The sequence below is a fragment of the Cyprinodon tularosa genome, unplaced genomic scaffold (genome assembly GCF_016077235.1).
Source record: "Cyprinodon tularosa strain WSP-4 unplaced genomic scaffold, ASM1607723v1 ctg289, whole genome shotgun sequence".
NCBI lineage: Eukaryota > Metazoa > Chordata > Actinopteri > Cyprinodontiformes > Cyprinodontidae > Cyprinodon > Cyprinodon tularosa.
Window position 1 is genome coordinate 797,528 of NW_024038995.1, and position 18,365 is coordinate 815,892.

Here is an 18,365-nt window from a genome sequence, read left to right on the forward strand (position 1 = left end):
TTTCTTTACAATTCTGGTATAATTATAGCTCTAAGTGGTTGCTCTGTCAGCTAAATGCATGTTAAGAGCAGTTAATCGATGACTGAATGAGTTGATTTCAATAATTGACTGGTCACCATTAATCAGATTGTTTCACTAAAATGCTCGCACAGCTGAAGGCTAAAATAGAAGAAAATGAAAAACAAATGACACATGCTGGTCGAAACACTTAATGCCCTGGATTTTTATTTCATTTTGTGACATTTCAGGATTTCTTTTGTGTGTGTGTGTGTGTGTGGGGGGGTGGGTTGGGTCTACAAAAACAAACAGAAAACAAAGAGTCATGAATCAAACTGGGCCACTGGAATGGGCATTGGGATTGTGGTACAGACAAAGAAAAACTACAAGTAGCCTTGTTCAGTACCAAACTCTTCACAGAAGAGAGCACTTTTTTTTTTATATATAAGTTTTTATTTTTCCCCAAATGAAGGCACCCGATAGCATGTGGTTCATGGCCTTTCAGCCTTCAGGATCACTTTTTTTTTTTAAGTAGAGAAAACGTCTAATTTCTTTTTTTTTTTTTTCAATTCTTACACATTTGTTATTACATAGAGGCTGGAATGATAAATGTCAGTTACTGCATTTTTTTACTCCCTTACATATATATATTTTTAGAGCAACAAGTAACAAAAGAATGATGTCTTCCATGAGCAATTTTAAAATAAAAAAAAGGAGGGGGGGGCGATACAAAAATATTTATTTAAAAAAAAAATTGAGATGTGGAGGAAACAGAAAAAAATGAGGCCGTCCAGTGGAACCCAAACGGCAAAGAAAAATCATACAAAAGCAGCATCAGTCAATTATAGAAAAAAAATCATATAGTGCTTAGATACGTCAGAAGCAGCAAAGTCTTCTGGGAAAGTCTTCATCCCAATTGTTTTGTTACTTGTCTCAGGAATAAAAAGGTATGGAAGAGCTTAGTTGAGACTGAAAGTGATGCCAAACAAACCCCCTCATCTACCGGCCTGCGTCTCCATGGATTCAACACCACTGATGTGGAAGGATGTCAAACCAAAACCAGGTTTAAAAATAGCTCTAGAAACGTTGCTAAACACCGACTACAGCATGGGGCACCGGTGGGAGGTACAGTGTATTTAAAAATTTAACAAAAAAAAATAAAAATGACATGAACTGGAAAATAAAAAAAGAAAAACTTTGTAAACACGGCACAATAAATAGATCCAACAGCAGGTTCTGCACCATGCATGTGAAGACACACTTTTCTGTGGTACAACTTTCACTCATCGTATTTTGAACCAGTTGCAGTTTGTTGTTTTCTCTTTTAACTTTTTTTTTAACTTTATATCTCGAGTGCAAAACATCACAAATGAACAATTCTGTATTCAAGTAATGTTATATACAAGAGCGGGGTGGAGGGGGGGGCGGGATATTACAAATATGCAGTACTGTACATATAATTGCCATATTAAGAATTTACAGACGATCTCTTATTAACAGTAACAAACAGGGAAATATGGGCGGGGCGGGGAGTTAACGAAAAAAATTTGTACGAGACTAGCATTGCAATTAAGTCCCAAAACGGTCGCCATGGAAACCCAACCTTGCCGTGCTCATTCAGCCACCGCTTGCATTCACGACTACCAAATGATGCATAGCACCCAAAAAAAAAATAAATAAAAAAAAACAGAAGAAAATGATGGGTCACGTTTCCCTCGCAGCCGTTAGCCCGAGGCTACGTGACCTCCATGGCCACTGTGTTCTCTGACAGACTGTTCAGTGCTGGCTTGTCTTGTTCCAGATTCTCCCTGCAATGAGACAAACACAGGCAGAAAAACAGTTAGTTCAAAATCTGAATTGGTTACGCAATTGGATAAAATGAAAGCTGGATTTTAGCTCTGGGGGGAGGGGGAACAAAGGCAAGTACAGAGACAATAACTTTAAAAATGTCCTCTGCTTTACTGAATTATTCTGCTGCTTTAAACCCTCAAGAAAGTCCCAATACCTCCTGATATAGATGGTCCTCAGTATTTTTTCCAGATTCTCAAACATTTTGACTAAAGTGAGCTAAACTGTTTTTTTTTTTTTGACAAACTTGCTGCAGTAGAGTAGATCATATTTCCTGCAGAACTAATTTGTACATTTTCCAAAGGTATGGCGCCCAACCTATTATCTGATTGGTCAGATTTAAATTGGGTGTGGCTACCACAGAAATAAATACTGCAGTGGGAGTATAGTTCTTGTTCCTAGGAAGTAGGAAAAGATACATTTCTCTGTTCTAGCAGAGTGTGCAGGTCCCGATTTTAAAATGAGAGAAAATGTATTTAAGTTACACCAAGTTCAGTGGAAGACCATAAGAACGATTCAGCATTTTGAAGGATGACAGTCTGAAAAGTTCAAAACTCATCCGCACTCATGGATGTTGAATAGAAGCACTTGGCTGCTTTCCCTCAACACTGCGGGTAAAGGCTTCAGAGAACCAATAGAAATGTCTTTTCACTAAACTAGATTCAAAACTGCTATGAATTCTGAGAGATGTGGGCAGAGAAAAGGACTGGCTCTGATGGCGATTTTTTTGTTTCATTTGGCAAAACGTTCGTTTGATTTGTGTGTATCTGACTGTGTTATTATTCCCCCACTAAATGAAAAAAGTCAGAATTTATTATTATCTAGAGACTATTAATAATAGGAGGTGAAATGCAGCTCCAGACAAGTTGAGCGTGTGGTGACGTCATCAGTGCGCTTCAGTTCCAATTGACCCATATTGATCCTGCTTGCTCCTGTTATTCCAAGTCCAGGCTTTCCTGTGTTCTTCTCCAGAACATACTTGGCGAGGACACAAGTCCTTAAGAAACAGCCTTAGTCTTTCAACCGAGCCCAGCAGAGTTGGTGGTAGGACCAAACTCTTTATCAAAGTCAAAATTGACCTTTAAGCAGGCAGATAAATGAAACCCCATTAACTGGATTTCTCTTTGGGTTTAATAAAGTATTATTGAATTGAAGTGGAATCGCTAATCCTTGATAGATTAGTATAAAAGGCTTATATTGTGATACATTTTTCAGCCATATTGCACAGCTTTACTCCAAAACAGCCGTTAGTGATTAAGTTAGACGCCTCAGTTGTTCTATTCTGTTGGGTAAACTTCTGTTTCTGCTATTGACTTATAAAAGAAACGGCTGCCATGAATAAATGAGGACCAACAACAGGTCAGAAGGTGTAGTCAGGGACTTATACAGGCCAGGGAAAATGTCTGGAGGACAGGAGATATGATACCAAGGTTTTAACAAACTTTTACAGATTTCTGGATTATCAGATCCACACTCAGTACTTGTCATTTTTGCTCTTTGTCTGAACAGCACCGAAACCTCAAAGCAAATTCAGGAGAATAAGCTACAGGCTTATAACTGCATTAGCGCTGAACTACTGAGGCGTCAGGCTGCTCATCAAATGGTGTTCTAGTTGAAAAGGGTCAGATAAATGGCTATTTTAAAGATATTTTCAGTATATAATTTATCCTTAGATACTCACCCGGGCACCATGTCCAGCGGAGAGGTGGAGGCTGTGGCCACCTTTTGTTTCTGACAGTTGGCGGTTGCTGGGTGGGCGAGCTTTAAGGCGGATGTCGGCATGGTGGCGCTCAGCGTCCGGGGGGCGTGGACGCGTTTACTGGCGGGGATTCCTAGACGGAGGCTGTTGTTGTTTCCAAGCAGGACCTGAGTGGCGGTGTTGGTGCTAGTGGTGTTGGCGGGATGGGCGGTGCCGTTGTTACTGGTGGCCGAGCTGAGCGTGGTGGAGCAGGGGTGGAGCTGGGCGGACGTCGGGGTCGAGGTTGGAGCCGGGGCGGCGGGGGACGCTGTGCTAGTGAGCGGCAAGCCCTTATAGACACCTGGGAGGAGGGTAGAGGGGCGGCAGATGATCATTAAAAGGAAAAACAAAAATATAGTTTCAACTCTTCCAATTATTTCCAATGAACCAGAGGAAGCAGATAAATATCTCATGTTTAAATCTTTTCTTTTTAATTTTCCATAGCCTTATTACATCACAGCATATACCTAAATTTAACTTAATTATTTTATTTATTTATTTATTTTTTATTATTTTTTTCCAGGTCAGATCAGCCGATCTGTTTTAAATCCCCCTCATTCCTGTGCTCAAAAACATTTGAAAACAACCACTATAATGGGGCTGTGTCTGAACGCCCTGACCCCTAAAATGATTGCGGTTCCACCATTTTATGAGTGGAAGAATATCTAGTGGCTGAAAAAGTAGTAGATTTATAATTTTCCACAATGCACCTTGAAAAGTAGCTTAGATCCAAGGTCAGCAGAAGAGCAGAAATATCCCAGAATGCTTTGGAAGAGCTTTTCTTGCAAAGCACCATGGGATTTGTTTTAGGGGAGAGGGAGAAAAAGATGGCGCAGGCAGCGTGAGGTGAGCTGGAGTCATGTGACAAATAGTGAGCGAAGTAGTGATCAACTGTTTGAAGTCAGATAACCGAGTTGATTATAAAGTCTGCCATGTAGTCCCAGCTCTATAGAGTGATTGAAGGATTTATGGTGGACGTTCAGACACAGCTTAGCATTTCTTTGTTTTCCTTCCTGGTGTTTAAATCTCTTAAAATGTCTGTTTATTACAGTTTTGTTGTAGTTTTGTTTATTTTATAGTCTTGAAAATCCAATTGTTTCTTTTTTCTAAATCCACCAGTCTGAATACATGTGATGTTAGGTATGGTGAGGACTAACATCACACCTTCAAAAGATTTCTTTGTAGTTCCAAACAAATGTAAGTGTTCAAGTGGTGAACAGGGCTGCTTAAGAAAGGATGACTCTTTTTAAAGCCAGGAACACATCATTCTAGTGGTTTCTGTTCTCATCTTATGATAGAAACATTTGACCATTTATTCACTGATACTAGACCCACTTCTGCCGTTGAACTTTAATTAAAACATGTTGGGTTTTTGTTCATAAGCAGCTATATCAAATCTTTGCGTTTCAGATTGAGCTAATTGTTAAAGACAGAAACTTATTCTCATCATGTCTCCATTAGTTTCCCTTCTGACTCTAAACCTCAAGGCTGACTGAGGGCAGCAGACGTACCTGAGGAGAGGATGCCATTGACTCCGCCTCCAGGGGCCAGTTCGTCCTTCGTTTTCAGAACCAGCAGTTGTTCGGCGGTAACGAGGGCTGAGGCGGCGAACTGAGCACTAGCCTGGTCCAACGTGTTGGCCATGCTCTGTTGGAGGCGTAGGGAGTTAGTGATTAGAGGAGCGGTTAAACTCAGCAGGAAGGCGGCTGAATGTGGGTGGATACTAACCTGGCTGCTGTTGGCAGTGCTGTTGGCTTGGTGTTGCTGCTGGACCTGCTCCAGCTGCTGTTTGTGCATCAGAGACAGCTGCTCCTGATGCTGCTGGTACTGTTCTGCTGTGAAAGCTGGGAGAAAGAGGAGATGTTTTAGTCATTTGGAGAAAAAGCTCTTTACACCACAAAGGATAACTAAAACACTTTCCAGATCTCCACTGAACACAACATTTAAAAACACTGAATAATTATCAATTTGTAGACTCAAAACATAAAACACGGAAGCCCCATGAAAGGATCAATAATCTCTGCAACCTTAAAGGTCTGGTTATCCTCCCACAGCAGTGTGTCGCAGTGAGATTGTCGCAGATATGTTTGATTTATGCCCATTTTTGAAGTTTGGTCTGTGCTATGTTATTCCACGCCACAACGCATGAGGAACAATCAGGAACTAGCTGTGGGTCTAGATACGGCTGAGGTGGTGACGAAGTGGGGGCAAGTTTGTACGCCAGCGCAGGGACATGAGGGCGAAAAAGAGCGGGGATCCAGGTGGAAACTGGGTCCCAGCGTTCTCGCGCACCTCGCTCGTCCATCTTCAAAAGTCGTTTTCCACAATGGCGGTCATAAAAACAAAGCAAGCAGGTAAGGTACCAAACAGGAAATATGTATAGTGTAAAGCGGATTTAAATTTGACCAATCAGAGGCCTCCTGTCTGCGGTCATCTACAATTATGGAGCGGTACACTAGAGTGTCTGCAGGAAGTTGACCTGGTTTCTGAGTATCAATCAGCCTTAAGATGATGACGACCTTCCCTTAAAGACCTGAACAGTCTTAGGCAGATGCTGCAACAGTTCAAGTCAAAGATTTTCATCACAGATTTTTACAACCTGTGGTTAAGTTATCAGATATTTGAAGAAAAACAAGGCATCCAAATGTTTACAATAGATATAGGGAACAGAGGCTGTACCAACTGCTGAAGCTACGTCTCAAATTACAACAATTAAAAGCAAATCACTTTAAATCCACTTTCAGTTTGATACTCAAACAACTGGAAAACAAAGGAAACTAGTTTGCAGCAGAATAATCAAAGAGTCCTACCAACCAAGAGTCAATGATCTGCTGCACAACAGTCAGCAATCATCACATAAATCACAATAATAAACTAGAAAAACACTCCGAGCCCAGACCTCCCTCAAAGCAGCAAATATCAACCCTAATTGTGAATTACTCCTACAGCTAAAAACTTACACATGATCTGGATTATCAAATTTAAATGAATTGTTTTTCGGCATGAGGCTCATCTCTGGTAAAAAAAAAAAAAAAAAAATTCACAACTGATCCTAACCACAAGTCAACGATCCCTTTCACGTTTTTTGTGTTAATTAAAATTAGGGATGCACGATATTGGGATTTTGGCCGATATGCCGATATTTTAAAACTCATGTAGCCGATAACCGATATCGATTCCGATGTTAAAGCTGGACAAAAATAAGTAGTCATTGAAAATAGCAGTTTTGAAAATACCATTTCTGACACTTTGAAAAATAATATACTCAAATATATTTTCATATGCTGATATCAAATTGATTTTTAAAAACCCAGTATCGATCCATTTTACTTTCAAAATCTCGTGAAATTTAATCGTTCTATTACAAACTCTCGTGATATTTAGCAAATTCTTGTGAGATTTTGTTAGTAAAATAGATCGATACCGCGTCAATATATCAACATATAAAAATATGGCAAAATGTTGTGAATTTTCGGGGGATTTCGCAGCATAACGATGACATATAGCAATATTTCATTAGTAAAAGAGATTGATATGGTGTTTTTAAATGGCAATATATCAGCATATGAAGATATTGTGATATTTTAATGTATCAATATTTTTTCCCTCGTCTTTAGAAGTTTTTAAGTCTGTAAAAAAGAAGTTTTTGAGGAAGAAGAAGAAGTATTTTTTATTTTCTTTAGACTATAGAAACTCAGAAGCTGATCAAATATCGGGTTAAATATTGGTGGGGTGGCCGATGTCCGATATTCAGTTTTAAGGCCGATACCGATAGGGGGCCGATTATATTGTGCATCCCTAATTAAAATACCTCCAGACTTTCTCAGTCTGATGCTGAAGCTGTCTACACTCACTGCTGCCACCCTCTAGTTTAGTGGGGAACTGCTGGTTCCACCAAATATCCGCATCTCATGATGTTGGAGAGAATCTTTGATTATGATCTGGATTGTCACCAACATTTAATGGATTGTTCCTTGGAATGAGGAGCACCTCTAATAAAAGTGTCCTTAAAATCCACCCATAACGTTTAAAGCTAGCCTGTAAACAGAAACGCACAAACTTTCCTAAAAACAAAACCATGTTTTAATCAATCATACCTGATCAACACCTGAACCCGCAAAAAATTAGGTGAGCAACTAAAGATTATTTTGCAATTCCATTACTCTTATTTTTTCAATTATTAATCAGATAGCAAAAGTTTCTTAAAGAAGACTTTTTGCAAAATTAAACCAGGTGAAAAACTTTTTCCACTCGAGTTCTGGATGGATCATATTGTCAGATAAAAGATCTTCATCTTAAATGTAAAAATTTTTTTTTTTTTTTTACAATTTTTTCATAATTACTGCTAAAAGTGGGTTGCTCTGTCCGCTATAGGCCTGTTTTAGCATGCCTATAGCGATTAATTTAACAATTAATCGATTACTAAATTAGTTGACTATTTTAATAATCGATTCACCACAATTAATATGAATGTTTCAGCCCTAAACATTTTTTAATTTTTTTTAAACAAATGCCTCTGATGAGTAGGTGTTTGCATAAATCAATCTGAACCGGTTCCAACCTTTCAATTCTCCTAGAATCTTTCAATCTTTTCCAGATGCCCCCTTCTATTTCTGCCCCCAGAAATAGAAGCTGCTGAACATAAGCGAAGAAAAATCCACACCAGGGCTAGAACCAAATCAACAAATTACCAATCAGCTACTTGCTAGGCTAGCAACTATTATTTTAACACAAATGGCGCTGGTCTTTGGTCCACAGCACTCGTGTAGTAAGGTAGGTTACCTGCGGGAATTTGTTCCTCTAAACTCATAGCGCACCTTCTGCAAAGAGAGTGGAGCCTTATTTATACTTTCTTCCTTACTTTACATCCTAACAGACACCCGCCTTGTTTCCAAAATGTTCTAGATAGAACAGCCAACATAAAACATCACTACTTTGGTTTCTAGTTGAATAAAACAGAGGTGCAGTAAAGGATGCTGAGGAGATAAACAGTCAGGGTGCCGTCCTGCTGCACTGCTTTAGTTTCAGACACTCAGCTTAGCACCACACAGGAGCCAGAATCAGGGGAATGAAATAATAAAAATGTCTCATATTGCATAAAGAACCTCAAGCATCAGATGCTGGATATGTAAATATGTTTCAGTTATGTTTTCAAATAGAATGTTCCCTAAGAAAATAATAACATTTGTTATGATATTAATATAGTAGCAGAAAATAAATGCTAATTTACAGTAATGTTCACATAAGTTAGGTGTACAAGAAATAAAATTTCATTCAGAAGTTCTTTTGGCATTAACATGTAAACTTTTATAATTTTTTCTCTTAAAATAATCTGACTTAACCGTAATCGTTCAAACTCAAACCAACTAATAATATTTTCCCGCAAACAGTTTGTGAAAGTCCCTATAGGAATTTATAAGGAATTTAATTACATCCCAGTGATAAGACAGGAATTATCAAGCTGCTGGTAAACAGCAGTATTTTCTTTCTGACTCTTTGTTTTCCGTGTGAATGTTCCCCCTGTGCACTGGACGGAACGTTGCCTCAAGTCTCTTGTTTTGAACTTCGTATTGATTTTAAAGTCTTGTTTCACATTTCATTAGGAGGCGTCTTCATGCTTCTCTGAAATATTGATCAACATTTTCCCTCACCAACCCTTCAGTTTTCCATTCCAAAGGATCTGAGAATCACTTTCATCTCGAAGTCAAATCAATTACAATGATAACTAGTATAAATTCCTTTTCATATTGATATAAACAATGACCAGTTAGCTTTAGTCTGATGCGTTCAGGTGCAGCTTTGCTGATAAAAGCCTGGAATACAACATCCAGACCAGCGGCACCTGAATGCCTTTACAGTGAAACAACTGAGGACGTGTAGCATTTAGTCCGTATGCTGCTCTACAAGCCTCTGTGTCAAACAACAGATCCAGCCAGTGAGCCCCATGAATTTATTCGACATTTAATTGACACCTGTGGGATTGGGTGGGTTGGGGGTCAAACTCTGTAACAACAGGGCCAGAAAATAACTTTCACAAAGCAACTGCATTTAGAACCAGTACTGGTTCTGCAAATAAGAAAAAACAAAAAGCTCAAACGAAGCATATGTATACTCTGCAGGAAAAGAGAACCTGGACTGCAAGAACCAAATGAAATCATTCCGTTGAACTCATAACTTGTCTTTGCATGGAATGAAATGTTCTGGTTCTAGGCACCTTAAGGCAGAAATAAACTCGTCCTTTGGATTGTCATGCCGTCTCTGTGCCCTGTGTATAAACTCAGAAGTGCTGTACATGTTTATAGTAGACAGGGATGTGGGTGCAATCCTCTGATCAACATTACACGAGGAAATACAAAAAATAAAAAAATAAATAAGCAGAAGAAACAGGCATCCCACTTCCAAAATGGGTGACCACAGTATCATTTAAGAATTATTAAAGAATACTAGGTGTTTATGGCAGAGAAATATACAGCGGAATAAAAAAAATCCACTAAAAAAAGTCCATTGGACGGTATTTCATTTTTTTTTTTTGGATTTAACGTGACCTGGATGACTGAGAACCTTTAACAGAATAAAAAGGTAGGTTTACTTGCTGCACAAACAGACGTGACAATGGGGAAACCGGCCCCACTGTGAAACCCATTTGTACCCACTCCTTTTTCAAATAACAGATATAAAATTATTTTACCAAATCAAACCCGAATGCATTTTATAGTATTGGTAGTTGTTTCAGACTTAATTCATGTATGATGTGGTGGAAACAAACTAAAATCCTTGTTTTTACCACAAGCTTGGCCAATAAACTCGCTCCTTTATGCCATTTTTTAGTCACAGAATAAAAACAAACAACACTGCATTTAACCAAACTGTTCCACTTGAACCTTCTGCATCATCTGATCTCAGTGAAGGCAAATTTGTTCATGGAGAACAACTTCATATTCTCCCATTTGGAAGTGCGTGAACGAGCGCTGATGCTGCGGGCCTGGTCCACGCTGGTGGGGCGGAGACAACAGATTGCATCACTTTTTGGCACGCCTCTCCTCACGCCCTGTACAATGCGGTGAGTATAAACCAAGCTACAGATTCTAGAAAACATTCCTATTCCTCCAGAGTGTGTGTTGGCCATTTTAAAAAATAAAGTAAAAAGTAAGCAAGCTGTGACATCAGTTTTCCCAATTTACACTTTCACCAGTCAGTTTTATAGATGTTGGGAAACATTGAGCTGCTTTTCCCTCCACAACACACAGAACTGAGAGGAAAGCATGTTTAGTTTGTGTAACACAGGACTAAGGATGAAGGTGGCCTGTAAAGGCATCATAACCCCCCTGAGCTCATCCACAACCTGCCAGTTTACAATCAAACCGTACTGTATGTGTTTTTGAGTGGTTGTTAAATCGGAGTGAACAGAGATTCAGACCCATGATTGAATTTTTGACACGACAGCTGTTCTAAACAGAACACTAAAGAGTGATAAAAAAGGTATATGCCATTTATTTTGGCTACCGTATTTTCACGACCATAAGGCGCACCGTACTAAAAGGCGCAATCTCAGTTATGTGTCCCATTTCTGTATTTAACACACACATAAGGCGCACCGGACTATAGGGCGCGTTTTTTATATACAGGTACATGTCCTCTACTACCTTTAAATAGCTCTACTGCGTATTTAAAAATACAGCGGGGGCAAAACTGAGTATGACTGTGCTTTATTCATGTATTATTACAAAGTATTAATCAAACTTGGGAGCTGGCCATGAGACAGACACATCGCAGATGACACAGCGCTGTGATCACTCCTAAATTAACGTAAAATCCTGAAACCTGCCGATGGAATATGTTCGCTTTTATTGCCGGTATCCTGGTGCCTGCAGTTTAAATTATTTAGATGAAAAACACCTGCCAGCCACCGCGGTGAGGCTGCTGTTGAAGGGATTTCTACTGTCGGTGCACCGCGGGTATGTGGGGGTCTGAGCGCCTCCGACAGAAATAGATAATCTGGATGAACTGACTGCAATTATTAAGTTTTCAGGTGGACTTTCTCACTTAAAAACATATTAAAACTACTTTATTCCCACTGATCACAGCAAATATAGCTGCAAGATTTAGATTATTTAGATGAAAAACACCTGCCAGCCGCCGCGGTGAAGAGGAGGAGACCCGCCCAGAGGCTGCTGTTGAATTAAGTTTTCAGGTAGAAAAATAGAGCGGGAGCAAAACTGAGTATGTTTGTGCTTTATTCATGTATTTATTACAAAGTATTAATCAAACCCATCAAAGTCATCATCCTCTGTTTCTGAATTAAACAGCTGCACTAATGACAGTTTCCCATTCTTCGCTGTCAGTCACTTTCCGTGCAGCGCGGCTCCTCAGAAATAATGCCGGCTTTTGCAAAAGCTTGAACAACAGAGCCAGCAGACACGTTAGTTCAAGCATCAACAATCCATCCGCAAACGGTGGCGTAACTTGCCCGGCGCTGCCTTCCACTTATCCTGAAACTGTGGACTCCGTCTGTCATCCATCGCTCCCACGCCGCTCGCAGCCTTACTTTGAACGGCCGCTTCACACCGATGTTGGGCGGTTGAAGTTCCTTTGTCAGACCCCCGAGATAACGGCGAGCACAGCGTTTATTTTTTTTCACCATGTTTTTCACATCGGCTGTGAGATGGGCACGCAGCGATGGTGATGTGTGGAAAAAAACACCTGTTCTCCTCACATACACCTGCCTCAGCCAAGCTTTCATCATCTCCTCATCCATCCAGCCCTTTCCATTTGCCTTAATATGTCAGAGCGCTGTGTCTGTCTCGCTGTCAGCTCCCAGATCAGCTTCTCTGATTGGTTGATGCGGCGCTTCCAGCAGCAAAACTTCAATTTTTCCATCTCGAGCAGCAGCAGCGCGTTGGCGGCGCGCACCCGAAGCGCTGCGCCTGCTGCTCAAAACGCACTGCGGGACCTTTTGCTGCGCCTGTACGCTCGTCAACCGTTGACTTTGCATGTAAACTCGCTGCTTCTGCTGCACCTGCTGCGTCCGGTTCACAGCGAGCGCATTAATTTGTTTCACCATGTTTTTCACATCAGCTGTGAGATGGGCACGCATGGAGTCAGATTAACAGCGATGGTGATGAGTGGAAAAAAAACACCTGGTCTCCTTACATTCAGCCACTCTTTCATCATCTCCTCAATGAGGTGGTCTCAAAAGTCGCACTTGCAACACACATAGGGCGCACCGCACCAAAGGGCGCACCGCACATTTTAAGGGGAAAAAAGACGTTTATGTGCGCCTTATAGTCGTGAAAATACGGTACTTACCAGCAACAGGTGTGGGAGGAGGGACAGCCCTCGCTGGCCGCTGCAATCCAAATGGTTTCCCCCCGGTGGCGGAGAGCGGACGCTTCACGCTTCGACTAATCCTCCTGAACAGAGGGTGGGCGTTGTCCAGCTCATGTAGTGGTAGTGTCCGTGGTCTAAAGTGCCTCCAGCGGCAGGACTTTATATTAGACAGTATCTGGCTGAGGTCCGTGGAAGAAGGAGAGGTGGTCGGGGGAACGGAGGGGTTGTTGGAGGAGGTGGAACTTCTGTCCGAGGTATTCGTTTCTGAGGTGCCCGCAAATGTGTCTGGTGCCAGTGAGCGCGAAGTCGCAGAGGGAGGAGGAGGTGAAGGAGAAGCTAGTGGCGGCAGGTCCGTGGCCTCCAGGTCCAGTTGGTGGAACACGTTGTCGCCGTCAGTGCACGCCCTGTCCAGCAAGACCCTGGACGACAACAAAACAAATTCAGCCATGAAACGATCTGCTACGTTACAAAAGGCACTGTGTAAACAGGAGGCTCCAACTGACCTGCCGCCTCGCCCCACACGCCGCCGTGTCATGCCCAGACATCGGCGTGGCACAGTCAGTGTAGTGAGACTGTAACGAAAGCGAGCTTCTGCCAAACCGCCTTCCCAAGGACCGCTCCACGGCCAACTACCCACCAGATCTGGACGAGCCTGGAAACACACAGAGGACTTTAAAGAAGGGAACATTGCCAACTCATTACCTCCGGAGTCCAAAACTTGCAAAAAAAGATCAGCTATAGGAAAAAAAATAAATAAAATAAAATAATCTACCATTGGGAGAGTAAAGATAACCCTAATAACTATTGTTCCATTTGTAAAACAGTCCTGATGTTTGATATGAGTTCTAACAAGTATGGCTCTTACAGCAAAGTACTGGCAGCCAGCTTTCCTGCGAAAGGCGTAGGCTCCATCGGGGTCGTTCTCCTCCTCTGCTTCAGATGAGCCTGAGTGGAGCTGTGGACAGAAGAGGTCAGAGGTCAAGTTAGATGGATATCCACAATAATGCTTTGTCCCGACAGTATTATTAATTCATGGACATCATTACTACAGCAGCCATCTTTGACCCACTGTCGCGAACGTTTTAGGCATCTCCATGCCTTCACACACACAGCTTAAATAAACGGCTGATCGACTGCTAAGGAGCTTATGCAATCTTCTGATTCGGGGGGTTCTGCAAAAGCGACTTCCAAGTGAGGCAGGACAGCGGGTTCTGAGGACAGTGGCCTCAAGGACCCATATTCTTCACTATGAAGGTTAAATATTGATCCTGACAGAACTGACAGGGACAGGCAGGAGGATGAATATGGGGATACATGGCAGACAAAATTTTAAGACAAGAAAGTTGAACAATACAACTAATCCATAAATTCTCCTTTTTTCTACAGTTTGCAAAGATATTCCCGACCTTTAAATAACCTAAATCTATTCCATAGTTCTCCTGAGTTCAGTGGGAAGCCTGTAGATTACTGAAGCTAAAGCGTTAGCATGGTTTGGGGTGTCTACCTGGGAGAAGGGCTCATCGTCAGAGCTGGGAAAGTCGTACTGGTTCAGGTCTTTAGCATTGAACACAACAGGACCCGGATGGTGGGGCATTCCTGATGACAACGGCAACATCTTCGGCTTCTTTTCGTATTTCCGTTTTTGCCGCGAAGGTTCTGCCTTCTCAGGCTACAAAGAGAGAGAGAGAGAGTAGTTAATGATGTGCCTCCATCTTCAGACAGTTTGTACGTGGCTGTCACTCAAACAGAAATCTTTTTTTGGGGGAATACACTTGTCTTGTTTCTAACGGCGGGGTCACCTTAGACTTGTAGTCCTTGGATTCCATGTGGTCCTGATGTCGGTACTGATTGGTGAGCGGGACCAGGGGAATGATCTGTGGCCTCACCAGCGCCCGCTCAGCCAGAACCTCTGCCATGATTTCTCCACCAAAGTCTGACATGGAATTTCTGGGATGAAAAAAATAAAGCATCAGACCTTCAGTTCATCTCTAAACTACATAAATGTACAGAGAAGCACAGATAGGTCATTTATTTCTCTGTGGCCTCTCAGAGTCACCCTCGACCAGAACTCACCGCTTTTCGACTATCTCCAGTGTCAGGTGCAGCAGCTCTCTCTTGCTCTTCTCCCTCCTCTTGATCATCTCCAGGATGGTGACCGCTCTGCTCAGATCCCTGCGAAGCTTCAGCATCTTCTCATAGGATGCCTCGTCGTTCTTACGGTTCTGGACAAATAAAGGATAAATATGCTTCTTAACTGAGAGTAAAAGGGAAAAAAATTAAATCTCAACATTTTAAAAACAGAACTCAAACATTTAGCCGATATGTCCATTAAAGGCACTGCAGACAAAGGAAACTCCACCATCTACAAACTCAGTATATCACTCTTGATGCTAGCATTGTAAGACTCAGGTTAAGCTTTATTGCATCTAAAAAGCTGCTATTCTAGGTCTAAAATAATCTGTTCTTACATCTAACACAGAGGGATGATATTTGGAAGATTATTTAACAACAAGCTGGCGATTCTTCCCTCATAGCACATATCTAGCATCAATAATCTCACATATTAAGACGGTTTTATCCGTCTCATATTTGCTGGGTTATAACCACGTCATTCATTTGCATGAAAACAGCTTTGTTTCTAATGATCAATCCTATAAATAAACCATAAGAAACACTTAGACCAACTCCTCGCCTTCTCTTGCCCACATACTTCTAAATGATCAGAATGTAGATCATAAATGGGCTTAAACAGCTAATCAGAATGAAAATAAAAATGACTAATGATTGGGCCTTTGTTGAACAATAATAACAGCCTGATTGGTTCATTTTTAACCTTTACTGTAATAGACTGGATGAGAAAAAGCTAAAGCCGATATCGGGTTCTTCAGTCAACCTCCTGGATTGCACATAGATGCTTCATAATTAGGCCACATTAATCAGCAATCTCAATACAAGTCTATTTTATTAAATTTGTACAACATTAAAGCACACTCGGTATGTCAAAGCCCAAAAAACCTCCCACACCCTTCCTTGAATGCATACTATTAGGACTATGATGGTTTAAAGTTTTATGACTGACAGTAATTTAACAACCAACATGGTTTTCCCTGCAGAGCAACAAGCTCTAAGCGTCACTGCTTCTATTTCTGGCCCTTCAGGTGAAGGTAGGGATAATTCACTCAGCCTACACACAAGCTGAAGTATGCAGAAAATGTACAACCCTCCAGACAGGATCCAGCCCATCTTTTCACAGTTCTTATGATTGACGCAGCAGGAAGCAGAGGTTCAGCAACAACAAAAATTCTGCAGCCGGGACCAAGAGCTTAGTTATGCGCTCACATTAATTACTATAAAACAACTAAACAGCCCAGCTCAACAAGTTTTCTAAAATCCCACTTATATCTTGTCAAACTCGCCGGATGCTGAAGAAGCATCAGTGCAGAAGAAAATGTGAGCAGACCAACCTTCCTGGTCTGCATCTTCTCTGTGCGCCGTCGGAAGGCCACGTAAGGGTCTCCGGTACTGGAGCCGTCCCGTCTCTCCTGCTTTACGGTCGGGATCAAAGAGTTGGCCTTGCTGTTTTTCCTCTTTCGGCTCCAGTAATCGAAGACCTCCTTGATGAGCTCGTCGTCCTCCTTCAGCAGCAGCTTGGCTTCAGGAAGACTCACAAGCTAAAAGGAAAAAAACAAAACAAGAGGTTTGTTTCAGATGAATCCAGTTTTAATGTGACAGAGTATCGCGTTTTCAAGTAGAGAGCAGGCGGCGCTGACCTGCTGTCCGCTGCCTTTCTCCAGCCGGTCGATCATCTCCTCAAACTGAAGGCAGCTGATCTCCATCTTCTTCTTCAGCTTGTTGACGAAGGCCTCATCGTCTGCGTCCAGGTCGTAGTCTGGTTGCTCTGTGTCCAAGCTGAAAGCTGAAAACGAGAGTCTACATTTAATTCTACTAGAACTTTATTTAATGAATATTAAAAACGAAATATGTTTAAAAAATTTTTTCCAGAGATAAAATTTATCTGTTAAAACTAGAGCACAACAGTTTCCCAAGAGTCTTTTGCAGAACTCCAAGCACCAAAATGAAACCTTTACCTCAGCTGGTCTTAATATGTCTCTGGTTTCAAAATCCCAAACTAGTGTTTCATAATTACTTCATTAGGAGATTTAAAGCACATCTAATCAATCCTGATGTAATTGTTTTTCTGCATAGATCAGAGAAAGATGCACCAACGCTCTGCCTGGTGATCGGTACTGGTTGATTTTCAGCTTCACCAGCTTTGCAGAAAGTCCAAAATCCAATTTATTTTTAATTAGAGAATGCACCATAACTAAAGGCTAATGGGCTGCGACTTAAAGTAATTTTCAGAATGAGTAAGGCTTTTAAAACAAGTGTAGGAAGCTAAAAAAAAGCTGGAAGAAGCCATTTAAGAGGAAACACTTGTGTTTCATCCCGGATCCAACATCATGGAACTCAGAGTTCACAAGCTAACAGGAACAGCGGACATAATGCTGTTATAAATGTGAGCTTCAATCAGTCATAGAAGATCCTGAAAATGAAAAACTATTATATATTAGGAAATCTCAATGTTATACTCTCCTTCACCCTGACCATTAAAAACAGATGCTGTTTCTATTACTCAGCGATGCCAAGCACATTTAGTGCAAATAGCAGATACTAAAGAAGTTACACATCTTTCCTAACATCTACAGGTAAAAGCCAGTAAATCAGAATATTTTGAAAAACTTAATTTCAGTAATTGCATTCAAAAGGTGTAACTTTTACATTATATTTATTCATTGCACACAGACTGATGCATTCAAATGTTTATTTCATTTAATTTTGATGATTTGAAGTGGCAACAAATGAAAATCCAAAATTTCGTGTGTCACAAAATTAGAATATTACTTAAGGCTAATACAAAAAAGGGATTTTTTAGAAATGTTGGCCAACTGAAAAGTATGAAAATGAAAAATATGAGCATGTCCAATACTCAATACTTGGTTGGAGCTCCTTTTGCCTCAATTACTGCATTAATGCGGCGTGGCATGGAGTCGATGAGTTTCTGGCATTGCTCAGGTGTTATGAGAGCCCAGGTTGCTCTGATAGTGGCCTTCAACTCTTCTGCGTTTTGGGGTCTGGCATTCTGCATCTTCCTTTTCACAATACCCCACAGATTTTCTATGGGGCTAAGGTCAGGGGAGTTGGCTGGCCAATTAAGAACAGAAATACCATGGTCCGTAAACCAGGCACGGGTAGATTTTGCGCTGTGTGCAGGCGCCAAGTCCTGTTGGAACCTGAAATCTCCATCTCCATAGAGCAGGTCAGCAGTAGGAAGCATGAAATGCTCTAAAACTTGCTGGTAGACGGCTGCGTTGACCCTGGATCTCAGGAAACAGAGTGGACCGACACCAGCAGGTGACATGGCACCCCAAACCATCACTGATGGTGGAAACTCTAC

At 41.3% G+C, this 18,365-nt stretch overlaps 1 protein-coding gene across 3 annotated transcripts in view; it reads right to left on the reverse strand.

Annotated features, from left to right (window-relative positions):
• Nucleotides 1-265: 265 nt before the first annotated feature.
• Nucleotides 266-18,365, reverse strand: part of LOC119787139 (enhancer of polycomb homolog 1-like) — a 40,910-nt gene continuing 22,810 nt past the window's right edge. For all 3 annotated transcript variants that reach the window (XM_038290784.1, XM_038290785.1, XM_038290783.1), the window contains 12 exons: nt 16,681-16,826; nt 16,375-16,581; nt 14,984-15,132; nt 14,710-14,857; nt 14,415-14,579; nt 13,776-13,865; nt 13,414-13,562; nt 12,890-13,329; nt 5,312-5,427; nt 5,095-5,230; nt 3,527-3,884; nt 266-1,805 (listed from right to left, as the gene is read on the reverse strand). In XM_038290784.1, the coding sequence (XP_038146712.1) occupies nt 1,733-1,805; nt 3,527-3,884; nt 5,095-5,230; nt 5,312-5,427; nt 12,890-13,329; nt 13,414-13,562; nt 13,776-13,865; nt 14,415-14,579; nt 14,710-14,857; nt 14,984-15,132; nt 16,375-16,581; nt 16,681-16,826 (2,177 nt within the window). In that variant the 3' untranslated portion in view covers nt 266-1,732. The remainder of the gene's footprint in view (nt 1,806-3,526; nt 3,885-5,094; nt 5,231-5,311; nt 5,428-12,889; nt 13,330-13,413; nt 13,563-13,775; nt 13,866-14,414; nt 14,580-14,709; nt 14,858-14,983; nt 15,133-16,374; nt 16,582-16,680; nt 16,827-18,365) is intronic.